Consider the following 19,746-nt stretch of genomic DNA (forward strand, 5'->3'; position numbering starts at 1 on the left):
TACACTTTGCATTCTGTGTTGTAATTGAAATCAATATATTTGAAAATGTAGAAAATATCCAAAATATTTAAAAATGGTATCCTATCGTTTAATAGTGTGATTAATTGCACAATTAATTTTTTTTAATCGCTTGACAGCCCTAGTTTACAGTCAGGAGTTCTCAAACTTCATTGCACTGCGACCCCCTTCTAACAACAAAAATTACTACACGACCCCAAGATGGGAGACTGAACCCTGAGCCCAAGGGCTTCAGCCCCAGGCAGTGGGCTTTGGTCTGGGCAGTGGGGCTTGGTCTTCAACTCGGCTTTAGCCCTGAGCCCCAGAAAGTCTGTCAGTCCTGGTGACCCCATTAAAATGGGGTCACAACCTGTGTTCCTTGTAAGCTGTGTGCTTGGGTGGCCATCCAGGAGCGAGTCAAGTGCCACGCAGTGAAGAATATGGGCTGCAGTGTCACATCTTCATTTTGGACATATTGTGTCTGCGTATTATGTTTGGGGGGGTGTGTGTGTGTGAATGTGCTTAGAAGTAAACTGCATAATGTGTGTGTCTTAATTTCCTAAAGCCTTCTTGGGCATCCCTCCCACTGCTAGGTTTTCCCAGTTGGAGAAAGTGATAACGCTACCCGTGAACATAACTGTTGGCACACAGGCAAATTCTTTTTCAGAAATATTTGCCCCTCCTTGCAACAGTAGTGTACTGGCTCTACTGATAACAGAGTACTCTGCTGGGGTGTGTGTGTGGGGGGGGGACAGTGAATTTTCTCTCTCTCAAGTTTTCTTATTGTAAGAGATCTCACATGGGGGTAGTAAGGCATAATTTAAGTTTTTTAAGATCTCCGCATGAAAGTATCTGCTTTTACGGGCTTGACTCAAGTGTAAAGAGGTTGAGTAAAACTGCCTCTTGGAAAGCAGGTAGGGGCTGGAGTAATTTTTACCTCTGCGCTCTGTGTTCAAATGGTTTCTCAGTTCAGACACATGGGTTTATTATACTATGTCTATTCTTAGTCTAGTTACTTGGTGCTCATGGTGGTACTGTAACCCCCCACCCCACACACACAGTTATGTGGCCCATTTGGAGTTGCTAATCTGGAAGAAACCTAGGGATTTTGTTATGAATGATGGTTGGAAGGGCGTCATTCTGAAACAGTTATTGGGAGGAGCTTGTTGCTAGAAAAAGTGATTGCCGCAGTTTCCACATCCGCATCTCCTATTAAAGCTTGGCCTAGCTCAGTGGATCAGATTTATATTAGGGTGTGAAGATGGTGACTTCAGTCTCCGTGTGAGGAGCTCAGTCTAAGACTGTGGCTCTTCTGATACAACTCTGCATTCTAGTGCCCCTTTCCCACCCAATATCATCTTGTCCGAGGCTGGCTGATAACTGCAGGCGTAGGAGCACCATGCTTCTGGGAGGTGTCATGTTCTCAGATTGGGTGTACGGATGGGTGCCAGTTAATCCCATAGTTATTAATAAAACCTGCACAGGGAAGAAGTAATCCAACTAACTAGTAAATGTGATGGGGAGCCATCAAATTTCTTGTTTGTAAAGTGCCTGGCATGTTTCTGGGTGCTATTAAAAAAAAAAAAGTAATTCTAAGTCCCTGTTAGAGCTCACGTGGTTCCCTCTACTTTTCCTGCTTTAAAGAGGAGTTGAACTGTAATGTCAATTAATGATCTAATCCTTACCTATTATTACAAAGAAGAGTAAATCATTGAGGTTTGAAAAAGTAAAATAAAATACCCAACCATCTAAAGAAAGGGTGCCCTTCTGATAGTGTGATAAATTAGATAGGTTTGTGATGAAAGAAATCTAGCCAGTTCCCACAGCCCAATTCAGGATATAGTGCCTGAGAGTGAATGTAAGGTCGGAGTTGGCAATAAATATCCTGTATGGAAGCATAAAAAAACAGGATATACTTTAAAAGTGTTAAATGAAGGTTTTTAAAACATCAAATTTTATTTTAAAATAGTAGGCTTTCTCTCCCCTACATTCCACATGATGAGCTGCATTCTTAAAGCTCTTTTGTATAATAAGACAGAGAAGCTCAGTCTGATGATAACAGTACAATGGCAGGTTCAACTGAGAGGCTATTCAGGTATTGAGAATGAAATGATTGATATTAAAAAAAAAAATTTCAAATCGGTTACTATTAATAAATATCCAAGGTGCTAAAGCACTGCAGTTTTCCTGGAATGCACAGAACAGTTTTGCTCATCCTCCTGTGGTGGTCTTCAGGATGAACTGAAGATTAGTAAAGCCCTTCATAACTCTGACTTTCCCTGACTCCTCACTTTTGCTTTCCCTGAGCAAAACAAAGGGCACACAAATCCATGAGTGCTAGGAGAAGAAAAAGACTTCCTTTGGATTTCCAACACACCATTCACCATTGCCAGTTTTCCTCTACCTGACCTACCTCCCTGCTGCTGGTTCCCAACCTTGGGTGGGTTTGGAACGGGTTACAGAAGGTGATGGGTCACTCTGAGTAGATCAGCGTTTAGGGAGGCTGGAAGAAGCACAGCAGTATTTAATGATTTCTAGAATTCCAGAAGCCAGCATCTCCCCATCCCTTCTCAGCTCAGCACCCTCCTGTGACTCCCAGAAAACCATAGAAATTAATAAATTAACATCCACCCTGGACATTGGATAGTTTTTCTTAGAGGTAATAAAGAAGGAGGGAGATGGAAGAATGGAGCAGACAGAACTGCTAGTGAGAAACCATCTACCCCTATTACTTAAACATACTTATCTCGTTACATGTTTTTTACATACATTAATTACTGGATTATGGGTGGCCACCATGATTTTCTGGAAACTCAGTGGACTGCTGTTCTAGATCTGATTCCCGCAAGCCATGATATTAGCCTCCCAGAAAGGCTCAAATATGGGATCAGTGCCACCAATACAGCTAAGATGCAGTTGTTGCTAGGGCTTGTGGAGGGGTCTGAGAGGATCCAAGTGTTGGCACAGGATCCAGGAGTGCAGGGAGGGAGGAATGATGGCAGTGAAGTTTGGGCCTGAGTTTTGATGTGGAAAAGTGCAGCCAGTATAAGTGTGTGGTTAAAAAAATAAATAAATAACATAGCAATAATAAGGGACCATACTCATGGCCACACAGTTATTCTTTGGACTTAGGTTCGGGAAAAACAAAAATGCCCCCTACTGGCCTTGACTTGTCCCTGGAAAACGAGCTCAGATTGCTTGTGTGGCAACACGTAGTGCAGCCTCTGGGGCCTTCAAGTGGCTGATCTGTGTCCAATGTTTTCATTCCAAGTAGCTCTGCCTGCATCCTAAGGAAGGACCAGTCACCTCCATGACCAAAGATGACCATTGTCCGAGTTTGCCTTTACCTCAGTATATTTATGCTTTTAAGGCTCTCCACGAGCTCCCACCATCGTCCCCAGCTTTATCATCCTTCTGTTCATTATTACTGCCCCTTCACTACTGTTATCCTTTTGTTTCCAGTTTCTTTTTCTTGTTGTCACCTTTAAGTTATGTTTACCTGGGGTATGTGTGGCACATATAGGAGCCAATGTCCTTGTACCTCACCTCACTTCCCCCTCTTGTTTCCCAGTTAGATCTTACCAAAAGGTCATTTCCCCCCCCCCCCCTCGGTGAATGTTAAATAGGTCATCCTTGTCAACTCCTAATGCACGTATAGCCATGATGAATGATTAGCATCTGCTAAGCATAGAGGTAGAATAGTTCTGGCCTTTGATTAAACCCCAAGTGTTACGGGGTAAAAGGGGGAAAAAAACAGGAGAGAATAGATATCATTAGAACCCTGATAAAACAACCCTCTCCACCCTGCCATGCCCTACTGGATTTGTAGTGCTGCTGATTATTTAAATATCAGTGTGTTTCTTTCCTGCATTGATCTCTGAGAATGCAGCATCCATGGTGAAAATCTGCTCTGAGCTTCTAGTTGGTTGTGGGGTTTTTAGCCAGGGTTTCTTGCCTTTGCATTGGCACAGTTGTGACTTTGCCCTCCCCTTTGTCTTGCTGTGATGGAGGTTCCACTTTGTTTTCTCTATTACAAGAAACAATTCCCTTTTCACTCCGTTGAAATGTTCTTTTTGTATTTGCTCACATACAGCTAGCTGACTCCTCCTCTCTGATGCACTGCATATATGAGGGGGCAGCATTTCAGCAGCCTTGCCTGAGAAGGAGCTAACTGTATGCTATGGATGGGTCAAAGCCATGGGATCTGCACCAGTTTAGCTTAGATGACATGAAAATCTAGGCAGCAGGGATTCTGTTTGGCATCCTGTTTGAATGATGCTGTGGACACGCAAGCCTGGTGTGGTGCTTTAGGTTTTTGGAGTGTGAAGAAGGGGAAGAGACATGAGACCGAAGAAATCCATCCACCATGCTACAGTAATTCTTATATTTTTTCTTTCCTCTAGGGGCTGATAGTCCTTGGTGAAGCGTTGTCCCCAGATACTGCAGTAGATGATGCATCCCATCCCCTTAGTGCTGAAGTTAAGCTGGAGCCTGGGACTGAAAGACTGGTACGTGCCAAAGATCGAGAGAAACACAACTAGATACTACAGATACATGTCTGCAAATAATGGTAGTGCATGTTGTTTTGGGGGTGTGTCCTGGAAGACACATCCTTAGACCATGGTGTCTGGAAGCTCTTTAAGGCATGGTGCACAGTTTGGTTAGCTCCCACTTCATAGGCCTCCTGAAATGAGACCTCTTAGTGGGGCTTTACTGGAGAATTGATGCCTGTGAGGAGGGTTTTTTCAGGGGGTCTGGGTTTAACAGATATGGTGACTTGGACATGTTTTTTGAACAGGGTTCCCCTGAGAGACCCTTGTAATAAGTGTTAACATTTATATAGTGATTTATAAGTGAAAAGCACTCTAAAGACATGAAATTTATTCTCTCAGACCTTCTTCCATCTAGCAAAAATGTCTTGATTGCACACCCAGAGATGGAGGGGCACAAAACTAGTGAATGCTTCTGGACAAAGTAGCTATTAATCTGTGCTTCAGTTTCACTACCCACAAAATGGGAATAAATGTTACTATGAGATCTATGGATGGGAACAATATGAAGAGCTTAATATTTATTATTTAATACAGAAATGTAGGCCATAGAGACTGTGGGTTTCATCATGCAGTGTAAGTTGGTCTAGCTTGATCCTCTAGTCATTTATGGAAATACCTACACATTAAAGATGAGGTTTTGCAAACTGCTTTACAGTACTGTGAGCTACACTTGGACTGACCACCTCTAGCTCCTCATACTGGTGGTTACACTAGAGCACCTGCTGATAGGAGCTGGTAAGTTTAAAACTGGAGCAAAATTTAGGGGCACCCAAGGAATACATGAATTTTGCCACTTGTTCCAGTTGGTGAGAGTTTCTATCTATGTGGCTCCAAAATAGTTGTTGTTAATTTATTTTAACTTATAAATTCACAGAAGAGATTAATATTTCTGCCTGCATGAGGCAGTGGGTTTTAAGCAACCATAGTTTAGCGAGCTCCTTCTGGGGGTGAATATTAAATAAAACCAATGTTTTCTTGTTGCCACAGTTTTGGAATATGGCTCCCAAAACAGACAACTTCCAATTATTTTGGAATATTTTTGAAAGCTTCTAGTGTTAATAAATAGGTGAAATAAGAAAAATCCAGCTTGAGAATTTATTAGTTTGATTAAAGTTATTTCCTTTATATATTTCAGCATATTATGTTGACAGTTTGCGTTTTAATGGCTACAAAGATTTATCATTTTGATTCTGTCTCTGCTGTCATTTAAATAATTGTTTGACATGGGGGCATAATTTCCCACAAAGTGAAATTTTAAATTGCTAAAAATCTAAAAACTTAAATAAACATTGATGTCATCTGTTAAAAATATTCCTTAAAAAATCTAATATTGCAAAGCCTACGGATAATGGACAACAATACTAAATTACCAATACCAATCCTTAATGTTCCGGGTACCAAATTACTGACCGTCTGATCTATGAAGCACACATGGTGCTACAGGTAACTTGTACTAGATTTTCACCTCTTGAGACTGAGATTCAGATACATTTGTTTGGGGTCTCTTGTTAGTCCTTGAATGACAGTTCACCTCATCATAAAACTTAACTACATAATTTGCTACAGTTAACAGGAGTTGCAAAGGACCAGAATAGCAGGGTATTGAGGTACGCTAGCAGAGCAGTGTAAGGATATGGGACTTGAATAACTGAAGGTACTTTAGATCATACAGTGGCTGGCTCTGACCAGTGATTATTTACCGCCTTTCGTGACTGCCAAGTAATAGGTGGGGAACAACAGACATACAATAGAATAGAATTCTGTGATCCCTTCCGAGCAGGCAAGTCCATGCAGTGATGAGTTTCCTGTTACTTCAGAGAATCAGTCAATGCCAGATTGAAGACTAAGATAAATAGTAAAGTTTAACAGTGGTAGGAAGACTTCATTTTGTTCTAGGTTGTCTGTTTAAATCAGGAATTATTGCTGAGAATACGCCAATGCCAGTTTGGCTTTCCAAAAGGAAAAAGAAAACTTAGGTGCCCGTGCTGACCCTATTGAGGAGCTCTCCATAAACATCCGCAAGCTGACAAGGCCATCTCATTATCGTCCTTCAGATCCTTTCTTAAAACTCACCTCTGCTGTGAGGCCTCTTCAGTCCGGTGGTGTGCTGGTACCATTGAAACAGACGGGTTGTAAAATCCTCTCACTTTTACCTTGTTTCGCTGTTTCTCAGTTTTGTGTCCACTTGTCTCTTCTTTTGCTTGGAATGTAAGCTCTTCAGGATGGTGATCAATTTGTGTTTGTCTGTACAGTGTTAGCACAATGGAACCCTGGTCCTTGGTTGGACCTCTGTGTGCTGCAGCACGAAAAATAGCTGCTAAGAAATAATGAAGCATGTTCTGAGATTGCTGTTTGCATAAAACAGGCGTGTGGTCACTGTTGGAGCCTACACCTCAAAGTCTGCTGTCCTGGAGGGCTCTTACCTGGCAGTAAAAATACTCACCCTTATCACTTCCGTGTAGGGGCCCCATTTGAAGTTGTCTTATCACCCCCACTCTGCTCTTTTGTGCAACTCTCTACCAGCCTCCTACCTGTTGTTTAGTTCTGACTGCCTGGCTGTTGGAGATAATGCTGAGGGCGTCAGCCACAGGAAATGTGGCCTTTAGGCACCAAGCAGTTATGCTCCCCCTGCAGGATTATTCGTGTGCTTAACTACACTTGTTCACAGAGAGGGTGGGGTGGTGAGTCAGGAAGAGGCTTGGCTTGCACAGAACTAGAGAACAAGTCTAGAGTACGTTCCTGTGGCGCTGGAACTCCTATCAGAAGAGCAACGTTATCTGGTGCCCCTCCTCAGGCTCCTCTTTCACGGTACACTGTAGCTGTTCTGTTCAGGCCAGGTCCCAGAGATCTGCATTACGATCTCTGCACCCTGAGGGCTGCATGGAATACCATCCTCTTTGGCTACATCTGTTTCCTTGCTTCAGAGCAAGCTGCAGGAGGAGGAGATGGTGTATAAAAGTGGGCGGGAGAGTGGATCCATCACCAATCATTCCGAAGTGTCTGGGTCTCTTCTTTCATTCAAAGTCGTCCTCTCTGGCCAATGTGTGGGGCCCCAGGATGTTCCGGCTGGTGTTGACCAATGGAAAGAGTGTGGTGTGTGATCACGTGTCCTCTGGCACTGAGCAGGATGTGTGGAATGTTGCCTGATAATCCCTAGGAGGAATTCATTATACTCGCAGTGGAGGGGGAGGCTTATACGCAAGACCTAGAAATTCCTTCTGTTAGCTTCCACTTCAGGATTGGAAATGTGCTGTCTGAAAATATGAATGATGTGAAATCCTGAATCAGTGACAGTTAAGCCCCTAATGGATCTGCAGGATAGTGTTAGGATCTAAAGACAATTGTAGGGAGGAAATGGTTCTGCCCCATGTCTCTCCTGCCCTTCTAGCTAGTTCAGACACTTGGGAGTATGTCTACACTGCATCTGGAAGTAAGCCTCCCAGCCTGGGTCCACAGACTTGTTTTAGCGGGGCTTGGGCACTAAAAGTAGCTGTGTAGACATCGCTTGGACATGGGCGCTCAGGCTCTCAAGCCTGAGGGAGTGAGGAATGGGCTTTGGTGCCTGAGCTGCAATATCTGCACATCTGCATCCGATGAAGTGAGCTGTGGCCCACGAAAGCTTATGCTCAAATACATTGGTTAGTCTCTAAGGTGCCACAGGTCCTCCTGTTCTTTGGGCAAATATCTACACAGCTACTTTTAGTGCATTAGTTGCAACCCCACTAACAGGAGTCTGTCTACCTGGGCTGGGAGGCTCACTCTCAGATGCAGTGTAGACATGCTCTTAATGTGATCCCTCCTTGCCAGCAAAGGAGATGGTACATTAAGACTTCGGTGATGCATTTGCTGCAGTGAAGGGCTTTGTCCCCAGCAGAGGGGAAGCATCAGAACCTTGGTCGGCTGAGAGGAGTGATCTAAACAAAGAGATTAGAGTAGGTCTGCGATCTACAAGGATATATAGGAATGAGATGTTTTGTAGCCTCTGCAGCACCCTGTGAAGCCCCAGTGGCTTGCAAACTCCCAGTGCTGAATGCAAAGAGGTGGCCTTTGCAGGGGTTACAGGATGGCTGACTCTTGGAGTGGTGCCAGCACTGGCAAGTGTCCATGGTTCCAGACTTTCACACCCAAAGAGGGCCATTACTAGTGGTGGTAGAGCAGCAAGAGATTAAAAAACAGACTAGGAAAGGATACAAACCAGTTGCATGGTGTTAGAAGACGGCCAGCACCCTTAGATACCCACAGCTGCAGTGAATGTCCATCATCCGTAGCCCTAACAGAGCTATTCCACCACCCCCACCCCCGCAAGTACACAAATATGTGATTAATGCAGCCTTAAGGACTGACTGCTAGAGAATTGTTCCTGCTTTTTAGGCACTTCTCCTCCTCCTGGGTTCCCAGCTGCTCCAGGGTTTCCAGTCCACTTTTTTTCTGAGCTGTAATCAGGACAACTTGATTAGCTCTGCTTCCTCCCAATCTAGGCCCCTTGGAACAACACTGCCTCTGTGCCTAGAGTGCAGAGCAGGCTGCTGTTGCTACCTCCACTCCACTCCCTTTATGTGCCATACATGGAGAGAACCCATAGCATAGTCTGAATTACCTTTATCCTGGCCTAAGCAAATCAACAAAGAACAAAAATAGTCTCCATTCAAGGGCTCAGTGTGTGAGACTTTATGCCAGGCTAGCAGCAGGTCTGACTGAAATGGCAGCCTGTTGCTGTGCTCTCAGAGAGAGCCAGAAATGTCAAGGTGCAGCACACCGAAAATAAAATACGTTGGTAACAACTCTTTTTCCTCCCCTTGCTTAGTATAAAGGAGCAATTCTGGCTCATGGAACATTCCCTCCTGGACCCCCCCCCCCCAACTCCCCACCTTCTCACCCGCCCCCATATGTTCAGTTCATCCCTTCCCTTACTGGGAATGAATGGACAAGTTGCACAGAAGTTCAGAGAGAGAGAGAGAGCTGCTGTGAGTTTCCAGGGGAATTTCAGTGGAGATTCTGCCTCAGAGTTCATGGGCTTACAAAAACAGACTTTAGGACATTCAAGATGAGGGGCCAGATGAGCATGGGGAAAATGGGTCATCCCCTCCCAAGAGGAATTCCTTCTGATACCTTCAGATGGATTCCTCAGCCCTATTACTAGGGATCTTCAGGGTATCATGGGCTGACGGCTTTTTATCCTGTTTGGACTGCACTTAGAAAAATGGTGTGTGCGAACACGTTTAAAATGATAGTACACACACGGCATTTGTAATAGCTGTAGTGGAACAACCTTCCAGCATGTGCAAAACCCAACTGCCTTATGTACACTAAGATTTTAAAGTGTTTAAAAACATGTTTAGGGCTAGATTTACAAAGGGGTTTAGGAGCCTCACAATGCAGATACATTTTGTATGTTTGGTACTTTTTTCCTTAATGTAGAAGGGACCTCACAGTGATTCTGGCAGCTCACATGATCTAAAGCCTCTGAACTTCAAAGGTTTGCAGATCACTGGAGTGTGAGGGTAGTTTGCACAAGTGGTTATTGCACTACAGTGAGGCATAATGTTAAAATCTTCCTAATAGGACCTTATTTCTTGCTTTGCTTCACTCCTGGCCACTAAGGCAGTCTTTGCATGCCTATAGCTGTCTGAGAAGACCAGAAATCCTTTCGGCTTTGCACACTGGGAACTGCAGATGAGCAACTCTGGCGGAGGAGGAAAACCTTGCAAAATCCTCCTCCTCAGTCTCAATTCTGTGTTGTGGAATGTGCTGGTTTGTGAAGCCTCCTGGAATTGAAGTTCTGTGTGGAAGCCCATTGTTGTGGTCTCTGCTGGTGGTGCAGAGGTAGGGATGAGGGAAATTTACATGGCTACATGGGAAACCTTTATCCATTGTGTCCTTTCTTTTCCCTCTGTAGGGTGCTTCCATTTCCCAGCCAGTAGTGAATCTTGGTACATCTGCTGGAAATACTCCAGAATCCCTTCCCTCCAAACCCTGTGGAGCGCTGAGACCTGTCAATGGAGTTATTAACACGTAAGATGCTTGCATGGGCTGCCTGGGGAGGGTTTATGCCTCCGGTGAGGTTGGCGGTATCCTATTATGAACTAGGCCTGGCCCACTCTAAAGTTTGTGACTGAGTTAAACCTTTTTTAGACATGGTTATAGCCTCTCATGGTTCTGATATTGCTTAAGTCCCACACCTAATCTAATTACAGATGCACTCAGAAACAATGCGTTAGACTAACTACCTAGATTAGAGGTAGGCAAACTACAGCCCACGGGCTACATCCGGCCCTCAGGACCGTCCTGCCTGGCCCCTGAGCTCCTGGCCTAGGAGGCTTGCCCTCGGCCCCTCCCCCGCTATTCCCCGTCCTCCATAGTGATGCCACCGCGCAGGCAGCAGGGCTGCGAGCTCCTGCCACTCTGAGTGGCATGGTAAGGGGGCGGTGGCACACAGGGCGGGGGGTTGGATGGGGATCTTGGGGGGCAGTCGGGGCGGTTAGGGACAGGGGGGGTCCCAGGAGGGGGCAGTCAGGGGACAAGGAGAAGGGGAGGTTGAATGGGTTGGAGGTTCTGAGGGGGACAGTCAGGGGGTGGGAAGTGGGAGGGGGCAGATGAGGGTGGAGGCCAGGCTGTTTGGGGAGGCACAGCCTTCCCTACCCAGCCCTCCATACAGTTTCACACCCCGCGGTGGTCCTTGGGCCAAAAAGTTTGCCCACCCCTGACCTAGATGGAATTGGTCCGTAGTGTAGTTAGGCATAACACTATTCTCAGAAAAATAATCTTTCCCTCCCTTGATCTATACAACAAGTATGATGTAAAACACAGTCCTGGCAAAACTGTTTAACAGGTTTTTTTGAATACCATTGCGACTTATGTGGTTTGAGCAATCGCATACCAAGGTCTTAATTAAACTTCAAATACATCCTACATTAGAGCTGCAGTACTCACAAGTGCTTGCAGTTGTTCATAGGTGTTTCCAGCACTATTGCCTTTGTTCTTATATCGGTACTCTGTGGATAGAAGGAGCTTAGTGCAATTGATTATCCTTGTACAGTAACAAAATGCCTTGATATGCCTGCAGTTAGCTCGGTCATCAAAGCTCTACATTTGAGAGCAGTGTATTTCACTTATAAAACTTAAGCATTATATTCTAATGAGGAGAAAACTGTTCTGGCCAGTGGATGGGGTGTTGTGTTGGAATGAAGATAAGTGCACACAGTGTACTGCAGGGGTGCTATGTGTGAACATGGTATTCTGTATGCCTCTAAAACAGGAAGGCTAATGTCAACATTGCACCATTTCAGTCACGCTGGTGAAGATTGCAGTGGTACAATTCTGTAATGGAGACCAGATTTGGGATTCATGTCTAGATTCTCAGCATCAGTTCCAATGAATTTGTTTCTCAACCTGGTGCCCAGTGGCATTTAGGCCCATTACAGATAATCTGCCAGTATTTCAAGAGATTCAGGACTAGAATTTCAGGGGATCCTGCATGCCAGGATTGAGGAACACATTGCTACAGCAGTAGGGTTGGATAGAAAAGGACTTTTTGAGGATTGAAATATCATGGTGGAATTGTGTGTAATTCTCACCATTGATTTTAGTTAGTACTCTTTGCTCTGCACTTTCCTAACACTTTTTTTTTTTTTTCAGTTTGGAAGGTGATAGGAAGAAAAGAAAAGGGAACAATGTCAAACAATTAAAATATAGGGCTGTCGATTAATCACAGTTTACTCACGCAATTAACTCAAAAGAATTAACTGTGATTAATCGCAGTTTTGAAATTTTATTAAATATTTTGGATGTTTTTCTACATTTTCATATATATTCTGTGTTGTAATTGAAATCAAAGAGTATATTATTTTTGATGACAAATATTTACACTGTAAAAATGATAAACAAAAAAGTGTTATTCAGTTCACCTTACAAATGTAGATTTTTGCTTGTTACATAACTGCACTCAAAAACTAAACAATGTAAAACTTCAGAGCCTGGAAGTCCACTCAGTCCTCCTACTTGTTCAGCCCTCTTCTTATTTACAAAGTGAGAACAGGCATTTGCATGGCACTTTTGTAGCCAGCATTGCAAGGTATTGACGTGCCAGATATGCTAGACATTTGTATGCCTGTTCAGCCACCATTCCAGAAGACAGGTTTCCATGCTGATGACGTTCATTAAAAAAAGTATGCGTTAATTAAACGTGTGACTGAACTCCTTGGGGGAGAATTGTATGTCCCCTGCTATGTTTTACCTGCATTCTGCCATATATTTCATGTTATAGTAGTCTCAGATGATGACCCAGCACGTTCTTCATTTTGAGAGCACTTTCACTGCAAATTTCACAAAACGCAAAGAAGGTACCAATGTGAGATTTCTAAAGATAGCTACAGCACTCGACCCAAGCTTTAAGAATCTGAAGTGCCTTCCAAAATCTGAGAGGGAGGAGGTGTGGAGCATGCTTTCAGAAGTCTTAAAAGAGCAACACTCCAGTGTGGAAATTACAGAACCCAAACCACCAAAAAAGAAAATCAACCTTCTGCTGGTGGCATCTGATTCGGATAATGAAAATGAACATGCATCCGTTCGCACTGCTTTGGATTGTTACCGAGCAGAACCCGTCGTCAGCATGGATGCATGTCCCCCGGAATGGTGGTTGAAGTATGAAGAGACACATGAATCTTTAGCACATCTGGCATGTAAATATCTTGTGGCACCCACTACAACAGTGCCAGGCTAAAGCCAGTTCTCACTTTCAGGTGACATTGTAAACAAGAAATGAGCAGCATTATCTCCGGTAAAAAATTGTAACCAAACTCGTTTGTCTGAGCGATTGGCTGAACAAAAAGTAGGACTGAGTGGACTTGCAGGCTCTAAAATTTTACATTGTTTGTTTTTATTTTGTTTTTTTATACATAATTCTACATTTGTACATTCAACTTCCACGATAGAGATTGCACTACAGTACTTGTATTAGGTGAATTGAAATATACTATTTATTTTGTGTGTTTTTACGGTGCAAATACTTGTAATCAAAAATAAATATAAAGTGAGCACTGTACACTTTGTATTCTGTGTTGTAATTGAAATCAATATATTTGAAAATGTAGAAAACATCTGAAAACATTTAAATAAATGGTATTCTATTATTATTTAACAGTGTGATTAATTTTTTTAATTGCTTGAGAGCACTCTTAAAATACTTCAGTTTTGCCACTTGAAGTGGAGGTCAGAATTGTAGGACTCGTTAGGATCTTTGAGTGGCATCTATTCACTGCACAGTTCAAATGAATAAAAATGTGTAATATTCTAAATCTCTTCCGCTCTTGGACAGTCTTCAGTCTGGCTTGGCAGAACATGCTCAGGGAGATGGCACAGATGTTGAAGAGCTGTTGCATAAAAAGCAGCGACTGAACATGGTCTCTTCTCCTTCTGATGGAACCTGTGTAGCAGCTCGCACCCGCCCAGTACTAAGCTGCAAGAAGCGACGGCTCGTTCGACCTAGCAACATCATACCCCTCTCCAAAAAGGTCAGTGTGTACTGGTGTTGTCTTGCTCATCTTTATTTGATGTGTGTGTGACCCGAGAGAGAACTGAAGTCTTGACGCAGTAGTTAGTGGTGTACTTCCACCGCTGTGAAAGCAAAGGTGAAATAGTCCCTTATCCCCCGATGTATGAGTATTTGCTGCTTTTATGGGGGTTGATCTAAGACATTTAAAAAAACAAAATATTTTAACAGAAGACATTGAGGCTGTAGGCTGTTGTAGATGCTATAGGGAAACCACGTTACCTTTCCGTTAATTTATTGTGATAATTGCAACTCTTGTGTCAGGGAAGAGGAGATAATAACTACTTGGGCAGGAATCTTATCATGAGCACCTTTTATTAAACGTTAGCTGAAACTTTAAAAAGCCAGAGGCAGATACCCAACATGGAAAATTTCAATCCAAACTATTAGAAGTTTGGTAAAATTATAAGCAATTTAAAATGTAATGAGTCAGGCAATCTTAACTATAAGCATTGTTACCTGCTTTCTTAAAAGTTGTGCCATGTGTCCAACACTCTGTCTTCCATATATATAATATTTCACATGGGCTGCTGGGCTGACTGTTGACTACTGTTACCTTCAGCCCTGAAACATATGAATGTCTTATATTCCTGTATTGTTTCTTTTTTCATACTCTCTTCCATATGGTCTTGCCTTCCCTCGCCCTGTTCCTCCTCCAGTGCTCCTGTTTCTACTGCTGACTACAGCAGTGAAAGGAGCTGTTGCTCCCTGATGAGCTGATGTGGGGAAAGCAAGGCTTCAGTCTCTTTTGTAGCTGACCCAAACTCTGGAGAGAGCTATGTCTAGCCCTCCCCTGGAGGGAAGATGGCTAAGATGTAGGACTGGAGAAGAATGGGAAGTGAAGTCCATTTCTGTATGGAGAGGATATCATAGCTAACTTTTTTTAAATGATGTAATCTTCTGGGTAAGCAAAATGGAAAGGCATCTTGTAAAGCAGTATCACCATCTACGTGTTCCTGTGGTCATAGCAAACCATTCCGACTGGAGTATAAAGGGTTGTATTAACAGTGAAGGTATGGGAATCTCTCTCTGGGGGTTCAGTCTTGCCAGAAGTTTAGTTGGACTCTGTGCTGCTCTCCTGATTAAAGACAGGACAAACCATTCTCACTGCTGCTAAGTAAAAAGGATTTCAAGCCAAACTGCATTGTCATACGGTTACAAGTCTAGTGAGCTACAGGGAAGCGGAAGTCTCAGGGTGCTAGAATTTAGAGAACTAGCTCATTTAGGTGCTATTTCCATGAGCAAAAAGGGCATGTTTCAGTTGTTAGCGCAATCAGATTAGCTTAACACAAGTGTAAATGGAGATTAGTCAGCCAGTTGTGAGTATTTCTAGAGGGTTCTGCAAAGATCTGTTCTTGGCCCCGTGCTATTCAATACCTTTATCAATGGTTTGGAAGAAAATAATAAAATCATTGCTGGTAAAACTTGCAGATGGCTGAAATTGAAGTGGTAAATGCTGATAGGGACACATGAGGTATACAGAGTAATCTGGTTCACTTGGGGAGGTGGGTTCATTTTAATGACATGTTTTAATACAGCCATATGCAAGGACACACCTTTCAGAACAAAGAATGTAGGTCATGCTTACAGGATGGGAGACTGTGACCTGATATGCAGTGACATTGAAAGGAACTTAAGGGTCATGGTGGGTAACCAGTTGAACGGGAGCTGCTAGTGCAGTGCTGTAGCGAAGAGTGTTAGTTCGCCCCTTGAACACATGTATGTGTTGAATATCAAGTAGAAGTGAGCAAGGGGTGTTACATCTGGGTACAGCATTAGTGAGATCGCTGTATGAGTACTGTTTGGTGCTGGGGTCCATATTTGAAAAGTAATGCTGAAAAATTGGAAAGGGTTTAGGAATGAGCTACAAGAATGATTCAAAGTTGGGAAAACATGCTTTTATAGTAAGAGATTTAAAAAACGGAATCTCTTTAGCCTATTGAAGAGAAGGTTCAGAGATGACTTGATCACTGCCCATAGGTATCTGTGGGAAGGAGATTTCTGATTAGTATATGTGGCTCCTTAATCTAGCAGAAAAAAGCATAACAAGGTCATGATTGTCTAGCTTCAGCTTCCGATCTGAGATCAGAAACAAAGTGCATATTCTTAAGAGGGGTTAACCAACAATTGGAACAATACCTAGGGAGATGGTGGATTCTCCATTACTTGAACTCTGAGTCAAGACAGCATATCTTTCTAAAATGTCTGATGTAACTCACAGAAGTTAAAGGCTTGATTTAGACCTTTCAGGGTGAGAGGTTCTGTGGCCTGTGTCATGCAGGAGGTCAAACTAGGTGATCATAGTGGTTCCTTCTGGCATTATAATCTGTACATCTGTGAATTGAAATGCCCAGCTTAATTGAGCTAACATGATTGAAAACATCCCTTATTGAAAACATCCCTTTTCTTTGTCAAGACTTACCTGTAAGTGTCAACTTGGCACAGCCATTTCTCATGCTGGCCTTGTCTAGGCTAAAAAGAGAGGTGTTTTTCCCCCTATAGAGTTAGCTGAATTGAGCTATCTTAAGTTGACTGAAAACCTCCTTAAACTGTCTAGTGATGTCAAATATGTTTAGCCAATTTTAGCTGATTGAGCTATTGCTAAAAGTGTTAAACTGTATTTTATATTGGTGTTCAGTAGGATTTTTGGTTGTTAAAGCTTGATTTAGGGTTGGGGGATGTGCCTTTTTTCCTAGTCTAGGCAAGGCCAGTGGCTCTTATTTGATGTAAAAAGGATGTAGCCTCCAGGATTTTTCAGCAAATTGCCTAAGAGTTGCATATGGAATGAGTGGGTGTAGACAGATCAGCCTCTTTGAGTTAAGTATTGAATTTCTTTTTCTTTTTCCCCTTGGGGTCTAGGTTCATCGTAACAGCATGGTGCGATGTAGCTGTGATGTGAACCCGTTGTGTGCCATCTGTGGCACTCGAAGCTCCATATCTCCGGAAATCCAGTATGAAGCCCCTTTGCTGGAGCGCCTCTCCCAGCTGGACTCATGTATTCACCCTGTTCTATCATTCCCAGATGGTAAGCACAGCCACTTAATGAAACGCACAGTGAAGTTGAGAGGTATAGGGAGAGAAATACCAAAGGATGTAAAACGAATAATACTTTGGGTAACTTTGGTGCTACCATAATCCAGCCACTTGTGAACGTGCCCACTCTGCTCTGCTGCAGAACTTTAGATATTCATCACTTTCCATAGGAAGTGGGAATGTGCTAGGTATGTCCACGTGCTTGGAACGAAGTATGTGCAGCTGTTAGTGGCTTATGGGGGATGGCACTCCCCAGAGTGGAAAGGTGAAAGGAAAGCAGTATACCTTGAATCCACACTGTGGTGAGCATGCACGTGTATACTCAGTCCTTGTGAGAACATTGCCCTGAAGCCTGGCTTTGTGAGAATAGAGAGCAAAGCAAGTAAAGTTTTGATAATTGGGAGCCTTGCGTCAGAGTTTGAGGGTTATACTGACAATATTTTATAAACCAGTTGGAGGATGTAGTTGAGTTCGACCATTTATATCAAAAGAAGAGACTGTCTTAGTTAGAAGAAGAGTCTCTTCTGTCTATGCCAGCAGCAAATCATCTGTGATACGATTTGAATTTGAGGTTAGTGTACAGCTGGGTAATAAGAGCTTGCGACCGAAGCCTTTTTATGTATTTATGGGTGATGAGAGAAGAGTAACTTAAGTTTCATGCTTCAGGGTGTAAACATGAAGGAATTTCTTTCCTCCATCTACTCTATTGCACAGTAGGCCAGATACTTCAGAAGAAGGTGAAAAAACTATTATGCATCAGTCATCTGCCGCAGGTAGACACCAACAGTCTGATGCAGTACAGTAAATCCCGTATTTATAGGGTTGACCTAAACCAGTTAACATTTTTAAACATAACTTGTCCTGTCTAAACTAGGTGCAAAGTCTTGTTTAAAACTATGTTTACTAACACATTTAAAACATGAGCATTTGTCTTAATTTAGATTGCTCTCAGTGCTCAGATACATGTGACCTCCTTTGATTATCCCAGAGGCTGGCTTTTTAATCCTCTCAAAACCTGAAAGAAGGTGGGCTGCTGGGGGCAGAGAAATATGGCTAAATATTCTTTGTGTCTGCATCACAGTTTCCCAGCTGAGAAAGAGGTTTCAAGGTCACAGAATTAAGACGAGTGCCATCAACCAGGGTAGTTGTTTGTTTGTTCTCTCTCTCTCTGTCAAATTTTCACTGTGTTCACCATCAAAAATATGATATAGCCCTCCTGAATTGGCTGTATAGATATGGTACATTTGTATACATGAGAGAGAACTTTTTGTCAACATCTTGACTTGAACTGGCTGTCTCTTTCAAGCTCTCATTTTGAGTCCAACTCCCTTTGGCATCTTTAACATCTTGGCACCTGGAGCTGGGCTTCTCTAGCATAGTGTGCTGAGGCCTGCACTGCCAGGTACCTCCGGAGGAGGATCGCGTTACACTTTTGGTAAGCAGGCATATATGTGGTGGGTTTTAACCCATTGAAGTGCTGCTTCATAGGTGCTTTGTCCTTTCAGTTTCTCTGGTTCGTTGGATTTCAGTCTGGGGATTTTCAGATGATGTAATAACCTTGGTAACAAGGATGTTAACTTGGGTTTAAAAATGCACAGTGTGATCGCCATCTGCTGGTCCCCAAGAGACCTGCAGCACTGAGTTCAGTGAAAGAGAAAATGCGTAGAATAGAGTTGCAATACGATTGCAGTGCAGCCAGTGTGAAGCCCTGTTAAATCAAATACTCGCTGTAGGAGCAGACCAATTTTTAAAAATTGAAGTAAATTTCCAAGCCTTGGAATAAATTGTGGAATCATCTGGAGGAGAGAGAGACAAGTGAAGAGAGTACATGTTGTGTCCATGAAGGCAAATCCGTTTAGTAAATCCACAATACAGCTTCTTGGCTACCTGTTTAAGACTACTTTTATTCCTTGTGGTTTTGCATGGGGCATGCCTGTGCTAACACATTTATGCCCCGGTGTCAGTTATGGCAGGACAGCTGCCATCACGTCATCATTTCCCTGGCTTCTTAGCAAATAGGCTAAACCAGAAGCCTTAACTGTCAGGTTATTTGAACACCACTCTAGCAGCTTTTCCCTGGAACCCAAGCTCCTGCTATTAATAGCAAACTCCAGCCCACACCCTGCTGCCAGTTGGCTCTGTCCTGCTGTCCAGCCAACCCATGCATCGTGTGTTTGCCCCCGCCCTCGGGTCAGATTGGCAGCCTCTGCTTGGGCTACCATGCCAACTCATTGGGGATGATGGGAATCCTAATGGGGGTTCAAGCAGAGGCCTCCAAGATTCAGGCCCTGCATGAAATCTCCTCTCTCCCAATTAGACACTGAAATAATTAATCTATGGAATATAGAGATTTCAAATAGCTGGTCAATCCTGTGGGGGCTAGGAAGGGGGCTCAGCTCTGATCTTAGCTGCTTCATCAAAGGCATTATGAAAATGCTGTGTCCCCTTGAGATCTGAGGAAGGGATGTTGGCCCTTCCTGCTCTCCTGTCAGTATTGCAGTGGCGCCTCTCTGGGCCTCAGTATTTGAACAGTCACTTGTGGTGATGGGGTTAGTCCCTGAGGCAATGAGGTACCTAGCAGTTGTTGTTTCCCTTTCGGTTGAAGCAAGGTGCAGG

At 43.3% G+C, this 19,746-nt stretch overlaps 1 protein-coding gene across 1 annotated transcript in view; it reads left to right on the forward strand.

The window, feature by feature from the left end:
* The window catches only part of KANSL1 (KAT8 regulatory NSL complex subunit 1), a 172,228-nt gene that overhangs the window by 132,923 nt on the left and 19,559 nt on the right, over positions 1-19,746 (forward strand). Inside the window, 4 exon segments of the mRNA XM_078850719.1 lie at positions 4,401-4,505; positions 10,447-10,562; positions 13,864-14,059; positions 16,957-17,122. Of these exon segments, the coding sequence (XP_078706845.1) occupies positions 4,401-4,505; positions 10,447-10,562; positions 13,864-14,059; positions 16,957-17,122 (583 nt within the window).

This window comes from Lepidochelys kempii, chromosome 27 (genome assembly GCF_965140285.1).
Source record: "Lepidochelys kempii isolate rLepKem1 chromosome 27, rLepKem1.hap1, whole genome shotgun sequence".
Taxonomy (NCBI): domain Eukaryota; kingdom Metazoa; phylum Chordata; order Testudines; family Cheloniidae; genus Lepidochelys; species Lepidochelys kempii.